This window comes from Dreissena polymorpha, chromosome 9 (genome assembly GCF_020536995.1).
Source record: "Dreissena polymorpha isolate Duluth1 chromosome 9, UMN_Dpol_1.0, whole genome shotgun sequence".
Lineage (NCBI taxonomy): Eukaryota > Metazoa > Mollusca > Bivalvia > Myida > Dreissenidae > Dreissena > Dreissena polymorpha.
The window spans coordinates 58,834,194-58,852,235 of NC_068363.1; the positions used below are offsets into that span (position 1 = coordinate 58,834,194).

General features: G+C 36.8%; 1 protein-coding gene across 9 annotated transcripts in view; it reads left to right on the forward strand.

The window, feature by feature from the left end:
- Positions 1–18,042, forward strand: part of LOC127844419 (uncharacterized) — a 72,607-nt gene that overhangs the window by 43,781 nt on the left and 10,784 nt on the right. For 4 of the 9 annotated variants that reach the window (XM_052374628.1, XM_052374627.1, XM_052374626.1 and 1 more), the window contains exons 9-11: positions 92–230; positions 5,623–5,766; positions 7,427–7,590. In XM_052374628.1, coding sequence (XP_052230588.1) covers positions 92–230; positions 5,623–5,766; positions 7,427–7,590 — 447 coding nt within the window. Of the gene's footprint in view, positions 1–91; positions 231–5,622; positions 5,767–7,426; positions 7,591–10,245; positions 11,208–13,276; positions 14,226–16,310; positions 16,726–18,042 lie in introns of those variants that run through there. The other 5 variants (XM_052374629.1, XM_052374622.1, XM_052374630.1 and 2 more) reach the window with 3 other exon arrangements.

The window sequence follows — 18,042 nt, forward strand, 5'->3', positions numbered from 1 at the left end:
ATCTAGGTAAATACTTTTCGCACATGGATTGAACCCTGTTTTCACAGAGCAAGGCTCTATTGACACACTATAGGGCCCATTTTATTGTCAGTGTGGCGAGGAAGTCTGGAATCATCCGTCATCTCCTCGGTCACCATCTGCGTAAGGAGACAGATGCCTACGACCTTATAGCTATCGGGAGTCTAGGACGCGTGTCTTCTGTCGACAAGAACGGGGACTTTAACTGGCAGGTAGGTGCTCCCTGAGCCCTATCATATCAAAGATCTTATTAAAGGTTGAAGTTATGGCTGAATTTTTATAGCCTCAGAAAATACTTGTTAATCAGGGATTTCTATTGAAGCAGAATCCTGATTTTGGATGCAAGCATTTATAAATGTATTACTTTTTACTTCTCCATATTATCTCCCTTGCATCATTTTGATGCCATGTTACCATGAAACTTAACCAAAAATGTTATTTTTTATTACGCCTTTTTTAAGCTCACCTGATTGCTCAGGTGAGCTTTTCTGACCGGTCTTTGTCCGTCGTCCGTCCTTCCGTCCGTCCGTTAACATTTGCTCGTAAACACTCTAGAGACAACATTTCTTGTCCCATCTTCATGAAACTTGGTCAGAAGCTTTGCCCCAATAAAATCTAGGCCGAGTTGGAAACTGGGTTGTGCCAGGTCAAAAACTAGGTCAAAAAAAAAGAAAAACCTTGTACCGGTAAATACTGTAGAAGTCACATTTTATGTTCAATCTTCATGTTACTTTGTAAAAATGTTTGTCTTAATGATATCTTGATTGAGTTCAAAAGTGGTTCCGGTCTGTTGAAAAACATGGCCGCCAGTGGGCAGGGCAGTTTTCCTTATTTGGCTATAGAGAAACATTGTAAACACTCTAGAAGTCACATTTTTTGCCCAATCATCATAAAAGGTGGTCAAAACATTGATTTAATTGATATCTCTGACGAGTTCAAAAATGGTCGAGATCGGTGAAAAAACATGGCCGCCAGTGGTCGGGGCATTTTTCTCTAAATGTATATAGTGGCAGTTTTCCCTATTTGGCTTTAGAGAAACCTTGTAAACACTCTAGAAGTCACAATTTTTGTCCAATCATCATGAAAGTTGGTCAAAACATTGGTTTTATTGATGTCTCGGACGAATTTGAAAATGGTCCAGATTGATGAAAAAACATGGCCGCCAGTGGGCGGGGCATTTTTCTTTATATGTATATAGTGGCAGTTTTCCCTATTTGGCTATAGAGAAACCTTGTAAACACTCTAGAAGTCACAATTTTTGCCCAATCATCATGAAAGTTGGTCAAAACATTGGTTTTATTGATATCTTGGACGAGTTCGACAATGATTCGGATCGGTGAAAAAACATGGCCACAAGTGGGCGTGGCATTTTTCTTTATATGTATATAGTGGCAGTTTAACCTATTTTGCTATAGAGAAACCTAGTAAATACTCTGGAAGACACAATTTTTGCTCAATCATCATGAAATTTGGTTAAAACATTGGTTTTATTGATTTCTTGGACGAGTTTGAAAATGGTCCAGATCGGTGAAAAAACATGGCCACCAGTGGGCGGGGCATTTTTCTCTATATGTATATAGTGAAAACATGTCAACACTCTAGAAGTCACCTTTTTGGCCCAATTTTCATGAAATTTTGTACAAACTTTTGTTACCTAGATACGTAAGTTAAGTTTGCAAATGGTTCCGGTCCGTTAAAAAACATGGTTGCCAGGGGGAGGTGGCAGTTTTCTTTATATTTATGTAGTAAAAAGGCTTGTAAACTATCATGAATTAAGGTCATGTTACCTGGGAGACAACTCTTCTTAATATTGCATTTAAGTTTACAGTAATTACTCCCCTTTGATTATTAAGGTTTTCATAATAATACAGTGTAGTTGTGTCATTTATGTGTTAATTGTTATTCGAGGTTGGATGTTTTTATGCCCCCTTTCGAAGAAAAGCGGGCATATAGTGATCGGACTGTCCGCCTGTCCGTCTGTCCGTCCATCTGTCTTTCGGTCACACTTTAGGTTTCGAAAAATGCTCATAACTTCTATGTCCAATGAGATATAACCTTCATATTTGGTATGCATGTGTATATTGACAAGGCCTTTCCATAGACACAAAATTATTTACCCCTGTACCTTGACCTTGAACTTAAGGTCCGCGTTTAGGTTTCGAAATCTGCGTTAAGGTTTCGAAAAATGCTCATTACTTCTATGTCCCTTGAGATATAACCTTCATATTTGGTATGCATGTGTATATTGACAAGGCCTTTCCATAGACACAAAATTATTTACCCCTGTACCTTGACCTTGAACTTAAGGTCCGCGTTTAGGTTTCGAAATCTGTGTTAAGGTTTCGAAAAATGCTCATTACTTCTATGTCCCTTGAGATATAACCTTCATATTTGGTATGCATGTGTATATTGACAAGGCCTTTCCATAGACACAAAATTATTTACCCCTGTACCTTGACCTTGAACTTAAGGTCCGCGTTTAGGTTTCGAAATCTGCGTTAAGGTTTCGAAAAATGCTCATAACTACTATGTCCCTTGAGATATAACCTTCATATTTGGTATGCATGTGTATTTTGACAAGGCCTTTCCATAGACACAAAATTATTTACCCCTGTACCTTGACCTTGAACTTAAGGTCCGCGTTTAGGTTTCGAAATCTGCGTTAAGGTTTCGAAAAATGCTATAACTTCTATCAAAGCGTTTACAGGGGGCATATGTCATCCTATGGTGACAGCTCTTGATTTTAGCTCACCTGTTGCTCAGTTGAGCTTTTGTGACAGGTCTTTGTCCGTCGTCCGTTCGTCCACATTTGTTCGTAAACACTCTAGAGGCCACATTTATTGTCTAATCTTCATGAAACTTGGTCAGAAGATTTGTCCCAATTATATCTTGATCAAGTTCGAAACTGGGTCATGCTGGGTCCAAAACTAGGTCACAAGGTAAAAAAAAAGCTTGTAAACACTGTAGAAATCACATTTAATGCCCAATCTTCATGGAACTTTGTCTAAATGTCTGTCTTAATGATATGTTGGTTGAGTTCAAAAGTGGTTCCGGTCCGTTAAAAAACATGGCCGCCAGTGGGCGGGGCAGTTTTCCTTAAATGGCTAAAGAGAAACCTTGTAAACACTCTAGAAGTCACAATTTTGACCCAATCATCATGAAAGTTAATCAAAACATTGGTTTTATTGATTTGTCGGACGAGTTCAAAAATGGTCCAGATCGGTGAAAAACATGGCCGCCAGTGGGCGGGGCATTTTTCTCTATATGAATATAGTGAAAACATGTGAACACTCTAGAAGTCACTTTTTTTGCCCAATTTTCATGAAATTTGGTCAGAACATTTGTTTCCTTGATACGAGAGTTGAGTTGAAAAATGGTTCTGGTCAGTTGAATAACATGGCTGTTGGGGGGGGGGGGAGTTTTCTTATATTTATATAGTAAAAAAAAGCTTGTGAACACTCTAGAAGTCACATTTTTTGCCCAATCATCATGAAACTAGGTGAAAAGATTGGTTTTATATATATATCTCAGATGAGTTTGCAAATGGTCCCGATGGGTCAATAAACATGACTGCCAGGGGGTGGGGCAGTTTTCCTTGTGTGACTATATAGAGAGAAACCTTGTGATTGATCACTATAGAAGTCACATATTTTGCCTAATCATCATGAAACCTAGTCAATACATTGGTTTTATTGATTTCTCGGACAAGTTGGAAAATGGCTCAGATCGGTGTAACACACTTTTTAGCTCACCTGATTACTCAGGCGAGGTTTTAGGATTAGTCTTTGTCCGCTGTCTGTTCTTCCACATTGGTTTGTAAACACTCTAGCATTCACATTTCTCATGCATTCTTTATCAAAGTTGCTGAAAGATCTCAGTCAAGTTTGATGATGAGCAAAACCACATAATTAATGCCATAATTATTGCCCTTAGATTGTCCAAATTTTCATTACCTGGTATATTATACAAAATCCTTGTAAGCAAAGTTTGATGTTTGGTAAGGGGGGTCAACTCAAAATATAGGTCACTATTTCAAATCTTACAAAAACACTCCCTACGCCAGAGTTTTGGTTCAATAATGATGAAACTTGACCAGGATGTTTGTCTGGTCAATATCTAGGTCAAGTTTGACATTAGGTAAATATTGAATGAACCGACTCCTCTCAGGTGAGCGAACTAGGGCCATCTTGGCCCTCTTGTTTTTAGTAATGTGCACAAATTTATAGAAAGCAACATTCATAGAGCAAAGAACAAATAACCAAAAACAAATACTAAAAAACAAAAGTAGTTTGATCCTTTAACCCCTGAACATTTTAAGCCCGGGTCATTTTACTCCAGGCTTTCAAAAGCAATTGAAATCCCTGTTGATGATCAATTCGCTCCTGACTTGAAAAACGCATGAAGATCTCTAAAAGAGGAAAACTGGTACATCTACTAAACTATCGTTATCATAGTTGCTGGTGCCAAGACTTAGAGCTGGTCTCTTGGAAACTTTGCTTTATGCATGTGCGTTAAGTATTGTACCAGATGAACGTGTGCATTCTGTACATTCTAATCAGGGACTTAACTTTCCGCTTGTTTAAAAGAGATTTTATTTGATCAGAAACTTCAATTAAAGCAATAAGTGTCGTCCTAGATTGGCTTGTGCGGACTGCTCAGGTTAATGTGGAAAGATACTTTATATGCATGCACTTAGACAGGTTTACATATAGAGTGTGGCCCATTTATGTTTTGTTTTTTAATTTATTTTAAAGCAAATTTGGTTACAATCTTTAAAAAAGTATTGAAGAATAATTTGTCTTTTTGTGGATTTTTTTTATGTTGTTTTATCTTTTCAACAAAGATTAAGTTCAAATTTATGTTTTGTCTAATCAGATTTTTTGTAACACCATTTTATTATTAGTTGAATATAAAATGCACATTAGTATTTTGGCTTTTGACACATTTGCACTTTCAATATGCATGTATTATTAAAATTTAATTTGTACTTTTACTTTAACTGGCAGAAGGTAAACCTCTTAAATCAGCTTCCCTCGCCGAAAAAAAAGAGTTGGTTAAGTTACCGGCTTATATTAAATGCCGGTAAATGCATCAAAATTTCTTGAGAAACTAACAAACCAAATATAAATTTATTTCATATTATCATTTTTAGTAATTATTTATTCATTTATTTCCAACAGTAATTGTATTGAGTGAAATTACCTGTTTTGGTGCTGCACAGCAGGGCTCAACATTAATGGTTGTCCTATTGCCCCTGGCAAGTAAAAGTTGGGTCCGGGCAAGTAATTTTATAATCTAGTTGTCCGCCAGGGCAAGTGCAAAAAAGAACAAACAGCATTTAATTTAGACTTAAATTGCTGTAATCATTTTGTTAAATGTTCAAAAATAAAAAAGGTTTTGTGGTGTACATGTATCATTTTGATCTTTATTAAAAAATATGAGGTTTACAGTTAATGTGATATTTCATGTTTAGGCAAGTGGCTTTACGTTCAGGGCAAGTAGATTTTCTAAGTACTTGCCCGGAAGGGGAAGTTAGTTTTTAGGTTAATGTTGAGCCCTGCACAGTATTTTCTGCATCTTAAAACCAAGTGCTTCATATTTAAGACGCAGACTTCAGCCTCCTGGGACGGGGTTGCGCTGGTAGTTCGGCAGATGAAGAAATCTGATTGGACGGAGCAGTCCCATGAGTTTCTCAACTCGTTCCACCCTGACAGAGTCCTTATGCCCCTCCAGCTGTATGGAGACAAGGTATCTATTAAGATTTTTATTAAGATTTGTGCATTGTTGCAGATCATAACAGATCTTAATATTATCATCAGTCTGCAAACAATATAGTCAACGAAACCACCAAGTTTGTTGCTTGTCATTTACCCAAGAAGGGCTGACTAAGCCAGCGACACCTGCCGCAAGCAGCAGCATTATGTGTGTCTCTTTTAAATGAACATCCAGTCCAGGCAAAAAATGTCGTCCGTGATCAGCATATGCGGATTAAACTTTACGCTACGACATTAAGACCTGTTCCCCAAAGCACAGTTTAAATAGAGAGGCAGGGCGTAGAATGTTCGGCCACATGCCCTTCAGTGAGCTCTATCAGGCTGGGGACCAGGAAAACAAAAACATACCACACATATGGTTTTGGTTTCCTGGTTTGCTTTGTTGACAGGGTAGCTCCTGATGAACCAGTGCTTGCACAGGCTGGTCTGGAGCTACCTTGGCTGCGAATGGCAGAATACCTATATTTTCAGGACTGAACTCAAATAAAATAGATGATTATGCTCTGTATGTTCCTTAGCTAATGTCCAAATGAAAGATACAAGGGAATATCAGCATAATTACTGTAATTAAGTAACCATAGATGTTGGTGCCTAGAAATTCCTTCCTTAAAATTGTGTCATATCACAAGTATGTCATTCTGTGTTATTTAAGATGGGTCTCTGTGACAGGGATAGAAACTAATTTTTTTTCACAATTGGTGGCCCGCACCGTCAACCATCTTTTGTATTTGGGTTCAGGTTAAGAGTAATGAGTCCAGAACCATGTACATGTCATGTTTTGTGTATCTCATGCTTTCTCCAAATAAATAATAGATAATTCAACATTAACGTAGCTCACATCATACACTTTTGATACATTTCATTATGAGTCTCAGTTGAATTAATAACCTCACAAAAAATAAATGAATGTGAGTAGCATTCTGAGAAAACTGGGCATAATGCATGTGCATAAAGTTTCGTCCCTGATTAGCCTGTTTCCGCCTAAATTGGATTTTTGCCAAGAAGATACTTCATTTAAACGAAAAATGTCATAAAAGCGGAAAGTGTCGTCCCTGATTAGCATGTGCAGATTGGACAGGTTAATCTGGGACGACACTTTACGCACATGCATTATGCCCAGTTTTCTCAGAACGCGACTCATATTATTAAACTTATATTGATCCCCACTCTCCAATTCAATGTTTAATTGCACTGAATTGTTATCAGCTTTTAAAAACCTAGTTTCCTGCCTGGAGAACTCTATTGAAATCCAGTTGCCCAGGCCAAAATCTACATGCCACAGGCTAAAGAGTATCCCTGCGTTGATCTAAACCTATGCTATGTGTCTGAATGCTGATTTTTATGAGAACCTAATGTTGGTGTCCTGGTCCCCAGCCTGATAGAGCTCACTAAAAGGCATGTGGCCGAACATTCCACGCCCTGCCCCTCTATTTTAGCTATGCTTTGGGAAAACAGGTCTTATTGCTGAAGTGTAAAGTTACATCTGCACAGGCTGATCAGGAAAGACATTTTTTGTCTGGACTGGATTTTCATTTAAAAGAGACTTACTTTAAACCAAAAATACCATTTAAAGTATCTTTACGCATTTTCTGCACATGCCTTAAGCCCATATTACCTCATATGCTGATTTCTAGGTGAACCTGATTCTGGTTGGCTGGTCCTCTGTCAGCCTGATAGAGCTCACCGAAGGACGTGTGCTGGCCGAGCATTCTACCCCCTGCCCCTCCACCGGGCCCCTTGTGGTCGGAGACTTCAACAATGACGGCTACAATGATGTGATCTTCACATGCAAGTTTGGGTATGCCTGTTTATTGTGGCTACATGATTACTGTATCGAGACTGTCAATGAAGCTGTATCCTGGCCCTAACCCAGTAGTCTGTTTTAATCTTGAACTTTCAGAGTTTGAATGGATATGAGCCTTGTACTGGGAAAACAGGGTTTAATGCATGTGCGTAAAGAGTCGTCCCAGTTAAGCCTGTGCAGTGTGTACAAGCTAATCAGGGATAACAAGCCTGTGCAGTTTGTACAAGCTAATCAGGGATAACAAGCCTGTGCAGTTTGTACAAGCTAATCAGGGATAACAAGCCTGTGCAGTTTGTACAAGCTAATCAGGGATGACAAGCCTGTGCAGTTTGTACAAGCTAATCAGGGATAACAAGTCTGTGCAGTTTGTACAAGCTTATCAGGGATAACAAGCCTGTGCAGTTTGTACAAGCTAATCAGGGATAACAAGCCTGTGCAGTTTGTACAAGCTAATCAGGGATAACAAGTCTGTGCAATTTGTACAAGCTAATCAGGGATAACAAGTCTGTGCAGTTTGTACAAGCTAATCAGGGATAACAAGCCTGTGCAGTTTGTACAAGCTAATCAGGGATAACAAGTCTGTGCAGTTTGTACAAGCTAATCAGGGATAACAAGCCTGTGCAGTTTGTACAAGCTAATCAGGGATAACAAGCCTGTGCAGTTTGTACAAGCTAATCAGGGATAACAAGCCTGTGCAGTTTGTACAAGCTAATCAGGGATAACAAGCCTGTGCAGTTTGTACAAGCTAATCAGGGATAACAAGCCTGTGCAGTTTGTACAAGCTAATCAGGGATAACAAGCCTGTGCAGTTTGTACAAGCTAATCAGGGATAACAAGCCTGTGCAGTTTGTACAAGCTAATCAGGGATAACAAGCCTGTGCAGTTTGTACAAGCTAATCAGGGATAACAAGTCTGTGCAGTTTGTACAAGCTAATCAGGGATAACAAGCCTGTGCAGTTTGTACAAGCTAATCAGGGATAACAAGTCTGTGCAGTTTGTACAAGCTAATCAGGGATAACAAGTCTGTGCAGTTTGTACAAGCTAATCAGGGATAACAAGCCTGTGCAGTTTGTACAAGCTAATCAGGGATAACAAGTCTGTGCAGTTTGTACAAGCTAATCAGGGATAACAAGCCTGTGCAGTTTGTACAAGCTAATCAGGGATAACAAGCCTGTGCAGTTTGTACAAGCTAATCAGGGATAACAAGCCTGTGCAGTTTGTACAAGCTAATCAGGGATAACAAGCATGTGCAGTTTGTACAAGCTAATCAGGGATAACAAGCCTGTGCAGTTTGTACAAGCTAATCAGGGATAACAAGCATGTGCAGTTTGTACAAGCTAATCAGGGATAACAAGCCTGTGCAGTTTGTACAAGCTAATCAGGGATAACAAGTCTGTGCAGTTTGTACAAGCTAATCAGGGATAACAAGTCTGTGCAGTTTGTACAAGCTAATCAGGGATAACAAGCCTGTGCAGTTTGTACAAGCTAATCAGGGATAACAAGTCTGTGCAGTTTGTACAAGCTAATCAGGGATAACAAGCCTGTGCAGTTTGTACAAGCTAATCAGGGATAACAAGCCTGTGTAGTTTGTACAAGCTAATCAGGGATAACAAGCCTGTGCAGTTTGTACAAGCTAATCAGGGATAACAAGCCTGTGCAGTTTGTACAAGCTAATCAGGGATAACAAGCCTGTGCAGTTTGTACAAGCTAATCAGGGATAACAAGCCTGTGCAGTTTGTACAAGCTAATCAGGGATAACAAGCCTGTGCAGTTTGTACAAGCTAATCAGGGATAACAAGCCTGTGCAGTTTGTACAAGCTAATCAGGGATAACAAGCCTGTGCAGTTTGTACAAGCTAATCAGGGATAACAAGCCTGTGCAGTTTGTACAAGCTAATCAGGGATAACAAGCCTGTGCAGTTTGTACAAGCTAATCAGGGATAACAAGCCTGTGCAGTTTGTACAAGCTAATCAGGGATAACAAGTCTGTGCAGTTTGTACAAGCTAATCAGGGATAACAAGCCTGTGCAGTTTGTACAAGCTAATCAGGGATAACAAGCCTGTGCAGTTTGTACAAGCTAATCAGGGATAACAAGCCTGTGCAGTTTGTACAAGCTAATCAGGGATAACACTTTCAACTTTTATTGTTTTATACATGTGTAATTGAAAGGAAGTCTTACCTTAGCAAAAGTCCAGTTACGACAGAATTTTTTCCATGATTAGCCTGGGCAATTTGGGAAAACAGGTTACACACATATATTTAACCCAGTTTCCCCAAATGCAGCTGAAGTTAAGCTGTAGGCTGTATTCTGACCCTAAACCTGTGGTCTGTTTTAATCTTACTTTGAATTTAGTTGTTATTTAGATACATTTTAGGAAAGCGTCTTTTATCTGAAGGTGCCAAAAAAGCTGACCGAATGTTAATCTTATTTTTTATTTTATTTGAAAATAAAACTTATTCTTTAACAAGTTCATAATATTTCCATATGATTTTAATTACTGAAAATCAATAAACATCTTACTGTTTTTGTTATTCATTGTTGGAAAAATAATCTTACTCATTAGGACTCTAAATTGTTCATTACTGATTGATAAGCTACAATAATTTAAAAATTATTTCTGAAATAAAAAATAACACTATGTGTTTCAGGTACATTGGGTTTTCCTTACATCGCCGTGCCAACCACACATACACAGTGATGTATGGTGTATCTGTGTTCCTCGTCATTCTAGTCATTGGCTGGATACTCTCCCCTGAGAGACGTTACCACCGCACCAGTGACAGTGATGATGATGACTCCACTTGATGGAATACAATTATATTTAGTGAATTTAATGAATTTGTCGAATTGAAGATTGATGATTTTGGATACTGACAGTAAACTGGATAAGGTTAGGATGCAAATATTTTCCATCTCAAAGTCTTGTCCAGAAATATTTATTATCAATACACGTGTGTGGTCAGACATTGAGTGGTGGCGATGCATTGTCAGAATGAATACAGGTATCTGGTGTTACCATAAGCTGCTCAAATTTGTGGAAGGTAGAGGGCGCGATTGGTGCTGACATAGAGATATTATTGTTTATTGCTGTTATTGTGCATATATCCCATTGTTGATAGCAGTGATAACTGCATGAAATAGTAGAAAATAGTTTTCTACAAGCATCATTTTGTGGTTATGAACTGTGTATGATGATGCCTGAGAAATGTCTCCATAATTTGGCTCTTAACAGGATTGTGTGTGTTTGTCAGTTGATGACTTGCTAGTGGTGATGTGAGTGAATTCAGGGTGTGTTTGTCAGTTGATGACTTGCTAATTTTTGGGGGAGCGTATAGTCGCTGCTTGGTCTGTCCGTCTGTCCGTGCACAATTTTTGTCCGGGCTATTTCTCAGCAATAAATGACCGGAATTCAACTAAACTTTATGGGAAGCTTCACTACCAAGAGGAGATGTGCATATTATCAGCTGGTTCTGGTCGGATGATTTTTCACAGAGTAATGGCCCTTTGAAATTTTCTATAAACTGTACATATAGTGCAATTCTTGTCCCCCCAACTACTAGACGTTTCCTTTTATCTGAATATTTAGTGAGATATTGTGACAAAAAAACAACTTTGGGGAGCATTACACGTCTCCGACGGTTTTTTGTTGATAACTGTAAGAAGTAATAATAATATATATGCATATGAGCCTGTCTCTGAGAAAATGGATTTAAATGCATGTGTGTTTAGTGTCATCCCAAATTAGTCTGTGAAGTCCATACAGGCTTATCTAGGATGACTCTTTCAGACTGCATAGGCTAGTCTGTGATGGCACTTTTTGTCTTCACTTGCTTTGTTTAAAAGAGACATCCTTAACCAAAAATTCCGTGAGAGTGGAAAGTGTTGTTCCTGATTAGCCTGTGAAGACTGCACAGGCTAATCTGGGAAGACACTAAACGCACATACAATAAGCCTGATTTTCCCAGTGCAAGGCTCATAAAATGTATGCTCTTGAATGTGGAAATCCTCAGAGGAAGGTATATTTTATATGCTGTCATCTCGTCATGATGAGATTAGTTATGACCAGTCATCTTGTAACAATAGGATTTTTTTATTACCAATTTCCTGTTCTGTAGCATTAGCAATACTTTACATTAGTTGCAATCAGTAGCAAAAAATTTGTGAAGCTAGACATTATTTTAGGGTTAAGATTGGTATTGCATTTGTTGTATTTATTTTTGCTCTATTGGTGTATTTTCTATTTGGTAAAAATATCTGGATGTTTTTTGCCTATAAAAAATTAGCGTCCAATATCTTTGATTATTAAGTATGAATATGAAGGGAAAATGGATATATATGTAAGCAAAATTATGTGAAAACTGTTAATGTTTTTAGATAGAATTGCATGTTTGTCCGTTACATTTTAATATATGCATTCCATTATATGAATACATTTTGTTTGTATTTAAACATTCTTAAAATTATTTTGAATAAGGTCTATTTAAAAAAGTTATTGTTTGACCTGTTGTGGTGTCCATCTGTTTTGAAGCTAATTTGTTCAAGCCTTATTATATTGTGTTCATTTTCTGAGAGGCACTAAGCTTATGTTCACCATACTCTGTTTAACATGACATGCTTACTAAAATGTGGGTTTTGTATTAAAAGTGTTAAAATGTTGAACCTGTATGATACATACTATTTATACAAAAAATAAATGACATGAAACATACTGTATTTGTATGTGGCATTCTTGTTGTCATTATTTGATTTTTATGGAAACAGAACATGTACATTTAAATGGTATACAATTAACAATTTACTTGGCGAAGAAGAAGAAGTAGTATAAGCTGACCATGATTTACTTTATGGAATATTAATAAGTCCCTGATCTGTGTCAGCTACATCAAATTCTTGAAATAATATCTCTATTAAAAAGATGACATGTGAAATGTTACGATTCTAGTAAGACAGAAATGCTAGTCAGCAGTCTGTAGGTAACAATAAATTGTTATTCAATATAATTATAAATTTTATGGATTTGTTTGTGTTTATAATTTTTTGCAAGAAAATAGCCTGTGCAGTTTGTACAAGCTAATCAGGGATAACAAGCCTGTGCAGTTTGTACAAGCTAATCAGGGATAACAAGCCTGTGCAGTTTGTACAAGCTAATCAGGGATAACACTTTCAACTTTTATTGTTTTATACATGTGTAATTGAAAGGAAGTCTTACCTTAGCAAAAGTCCAGTTACGACAGAATTTTTTCCATGATTAGCCTGGGCAATTTGGGAAAACAGGTTACACACATATATTTAACCCAGTTTCCCCAAATGCAGCTGAAATTAAGCTGTAGGCTGTATTCTGACCCTAAACCTGTGGTCTGTTTTAATCTTACTTTGAATTTAGTTGTTATTTAGATACATTTTAGGAAAGCGTCTTTTATCTGAAGGTGCCAAAAAAGCTGACCGAATGTTAATCTTATTTTTTATTTTATTTGAAAATATACCTAATTCTTTAACAAGTTCATAATATTTCCATATGATTTTAATTACTGAAAATCAATAAACATCTTACTGTTTTTGTTATTCATTGTTGGAAAAATAATCTTACTCATTAGGACTCTAAATTGTTCATTACTGATTGATAAGCTACAATAATTTAAAAATTATTTCTGAAATGAAAAATAACACTATGTGTTTCAGGTACATTGGGTTTTCCTTACATCGCCGTGCCAACCACACATACACAGTGATGTATGGTGTATCTGTGTTCCTCGTCATTCTAGTCATTGGCTGGATACTCTCCCCTGAGAGACGTTACCACCGCACCAGTGACAGTGATGATGATGACTCCACTTGATGGAATACAATTATATTTAGTGAATTTAATGAATTTGTCGAATTGAAGATTGATGATTTTGGATACTGACAGTAAACTGGATAAGGTTAGGATGCAAATATTTTCCATCTCAAAGTCTTGTCCAGAAATATTTATTATCAATACACGTGTGTGGTCAGACATTGAGTGGTGGCGATGCATTGTCAGAATGAATACAGGTATCTGGTGTTACCATAAGCTGCTCAAATTTGTGGAAGGTAGAGGGCGCGATTGGTGCTGACATAGAGATATTATTGTTTATTGCTGTTATTGTGCATATATCCCATTGGTGATAGCAGTGATAACTGCATGAAATAGTAGAAAATAGTTTTCTACAAGCATCATTTTGTGGTTATGAACTGTGTATGATGATGCCTGAGAAATGTCTCCATAATTTGGCTCTTAACAGGATTGTGTGTGTTTGTCAGTTGATGACTTGCTAGTGGTGATGTGAGTGAATTCAGGGTGTGTTTGTCAGTTGATGATTTGCTAATTTTTGGGGGAGCGTATAGTCGCTGCTTGGTCTGTCCGTGTGTGTGTCCGTCTGTCCGTGCACAATTTTTGTCCGGGCTATTTCTCAGCAATAAATGACCGGAATTCAACTAAACTTTATGGGAAGCTTCACTACCAAGAGGAGATGTGCATATTATCAGCTGGTTCTGGTCGGATGATTTTTCACAGAGTTATGGCCCTTTGAAATTTTCTATAAACTGTACATATAGTGCAATTCTTGTCCCCCCAACTACTAGACGTTTCCTTTCATCTGAATATTTAATGAGATATTGTGACAAAAAAAAAACTTTGGGGAGCATCACACGTCTCCGACGGTTTTTTGTTGATAACTGTAAGAAGTAATAATAATATATATGCATATGAGCCTGTCTCTGAGAAAATGGATTTAAATGCATGTGTGTTTAGTGTCATCCCAAATTAGTCTGTGAAGTCCATACAGGCTTATCTAGGATGACTCTTTCAGACTGCATAGGCTAGTCTGTGATGGCACTTTTTGTCTTCACTTGCTTTGTTTAAAAGAGACATCCTTAACCAAAAATTCCGTGAGAGTGGAAAGTGTTGTTCCTGATTAGCCTGTGAAGACTGCACAGGCTAATCTGGGAAGACACTAAACGCACATACAATAAGCCTGATTTTCCCAGTGCAAGGCTCATAAAATGTATGCTCTTGAATGTGGAAATCCTCAGAGGAAGGTATATTTTATATGCTGTCATCTCGTCATGATGAGATTAGTTATGACCAGTCATCTTGTAACAATAGGATTTTTTTATTACCAATTTCCTGTTCTGTAGCATTAGCAATACTTTACATTAGTTGCAATCAGTAGCAAAAAATTTGTGAAGCTAGACATTATTTTAGGGTTAAGATTGGTATTGCATTTGTTGTATTTATTTTTGCTCTATTGGTGTATTTTCTATTTGGTAAAAATATCTGGATGTTTTTTGCCTATAAAAAATTAGCGTCCAATATCTTTGATTATTAAGTATGAATATGAAGGGAAAATGGATAAGCAAAATTATGTGAAAACTGTTAATGTTTTTAGATAGAATTGCATGTTTGTCCGTTACATTTTAATATATGCATTCCATTATATGAATACATTTTGTTTGTATTTAAACATTCTTAAAATTATTTTGAATAAGGTCTATTTAAAAAAGCTATTGTTTGACCTGTTGTGGTGTCCATCTGTTTTGAAGCTAATTTGTTCAAGCCTTATTATATTGTGTTCATTTTCTGAGAGGCACTAAGCTTATGTTCACCATACTCTGTTTAAGATGACATGCTTACTAAAATGTGGGTTTTGTATTAAAAGTGTTAAAATGTTGAACCTGTATGATAATACTATTTATACAAAAAATAAATGACATGAAACATACTGTATTTGTATGTGGCATTCTTGTTGTCATTATTTGATTTTTATGGAAACAGAACATGTACATTTAAATGGTATACAATTAACAATTTACTTGGCGAAGAAGAAGAAGTAGTATAAGCTGACCATGATTTACTTTATGGAATATTAATAAGTCCCTGATCTGTGTCAGCTACATCAAATTCTTGAAATAATATCTCTATTAAAAAGATGACATGTGAAATGTTACGATTCTAGTAAGACAGAAATGCTAGTCAGCAGTCTGTAGGTAACAATAAATTGTTATTCAATATAATTATAAATTTTATGGATTTGTTTGTGTTTATAATTTTTTGCAAGAAAATAGCCTGTGCAGTTTGTACAAGCTAATCAGGGATAACAAGCCTGTGCAGTTTGTACAAGCTAATCAGGGATAACAAGCCTGTGCAGTTTGTACAAGCTAATCAGGGATAACACTTTCAACTTTTATTGTTTTATACATGTGTAATTGAAAGGAAGTCTTACCTTAGCAAAAGTCCAGTTACGACAGAATTTTTTCCATGATTAGCCTGGGCAATTTGGGAAAACAGGTTACACACATATATTTAACCCAGTTTCCCCAAATGCAGCTGAAATTAAGCTGTAGGCTGTATTCTGACCCTAAACCTGTGGTCTGTTTTAATCTTACTTTGAATTTAGTTGTTATTTAGATACATTTTAGGAAAGCGTCTTTTATCTGAAGGTGCCAAAAAAGCTGACCGAATGTTAATCTTATTTTTTATTTTATTTGAAAATATACCTAATTCTTTAACAAGTTCATAATATTTCCATATGATTTTAATTACTGAAAATCAATAAACATCTTACTGTTTTTGTTATTCATTGTTGGAAAAATAATCTTACTCATTAGGACTCTAAATTGTTCATTACTGATTGATAAGCTACAATAATTTAAAAATTATTTCTGAAATGAAAAATAACACTATGTGTTTCAGGTACATTGGGTTTTCCTTACATCGCCGTGCCAACCACACATACACAGTGATGTATGGTGTATCTGTGTTCCTCGTCATTCTAGTCATTGGCTGGATACTCTCCCCTGAGAGACGTTACCACCGCACCAGTGACAGTGATGATGATGACTCCACTTGATGGAATACAATTATATTTAGTGAATTTAATGAATTTGTCGAATTGAAGATTGATGATTTTGGATACTGACAGTAAACTGGATAAGGTTAGGATGCAAATATTTTCCATCTCAAAGTCTTGTCCAGAAATATTTATTATCAATACACGTGTGTGGTCAGACATTGAGTGGTGGCGATGCATTGTCAGAATGAATACAGGTATCTGGTGTTACCATAAGCTGCTCAAATTTGTGGAAGGTAGAGGGCGCGATTGGTGCTGACAGAGATATTATTGTTTATTGCTGTTATTGTGCATATATCCCATTGGTGATAGCAGTGATAACTGCATGAAATAGTAGAAAATAGTTTTCTACAAGCATCATTTTGTGGTTATGAACTGTGTATGATGATGCCTGAGAAATGTCTCCATAATTTGGCTCTTAACAGGATTGTGTGTGTTTGTCAGTTGATGACTTGCTAGTGGTGATGTGAGTGAATTCAGGGTGTGTTTGTCAGTTGATGACTTGCTAATTTTTGGGGGAGCGTATAGTCGCTGCTTGGTCTGTCCGTGTGTGTGTCCGTCTGTCCGTGCACAATTTTTGTCCGGGCTATTTCTCAGCAATAAATGACCGGAATTCAACTAAACTTTATGGGAAGCTTCACTACCAAGAGGAGATGTGCATATTATCAGCTGGTTCTGGTCGGATGATTTTTCACAGAGTTATGGCCCTTTGAAATTTTCTATAAACTGTACATATAGTGCAATTCTTGTCCCCCCAACTACTAGACGTTTCCTTTTATCTGAATATTTAGTGAGATATTGTGACAAAAAAACAACTTTGGGGAGCATCACACGTCTCCGACGGTTTTTTGTTGATAACTGTAAGAAGTAATAATAATATATATGCATATGAGCCTGTCTCTGAGAAAATGGATTTAAATGCATGTGTGTTTAGTGTCATCCCAAATTAGTCTGTGAAGTCCATACAGGCTTATCTAGGATGACTCTTTCAGACTGCATAGGCTAGTCTGTGATGGCACTTTTTGTCTTCACTTGCTTTGTTTAAAAGAGACATCCTTAACCAAAAATTCCGTGAGAGTGGAAAGTGTTGTTCCTGATTAGCCTGTGAAGACTGCACAGGCTAATCTGGGAAGACACTAAACGCACATACAATAAGCCTGATTTTCCCAGTGCAAGGCTCATAAAATGTATGCTCTTGAATGTGGAAATCCTCAGAGGAAGGTATATTTTATATGCTGTCATCTCGTCATGATGAGATTAGTTATGACCAGTCATCTTGTAACAATAGGATTTTTTTATTACCAATTTCCTGTTCTGTAGCATTAGCAATACTTTACATTAGTTGCAATCAGTAGCAAAAAATTTGTGAAGCTAGACATTATTTTAGGGTTAAGATTGGTATTGCATTTGTTGTATTTATTTTTGCTCTATTGGTGTATTTTCTATTTGGTAAAAATATCTGGATGTTTTTTGCCTATAAAAAATTAGCGTCCAATATCTTTGATTATTAAGTATGAATATGAAGGGAAAATGGATAAGCAAAATTATGTGAAAACTGTTAATGTTTTTAGATAG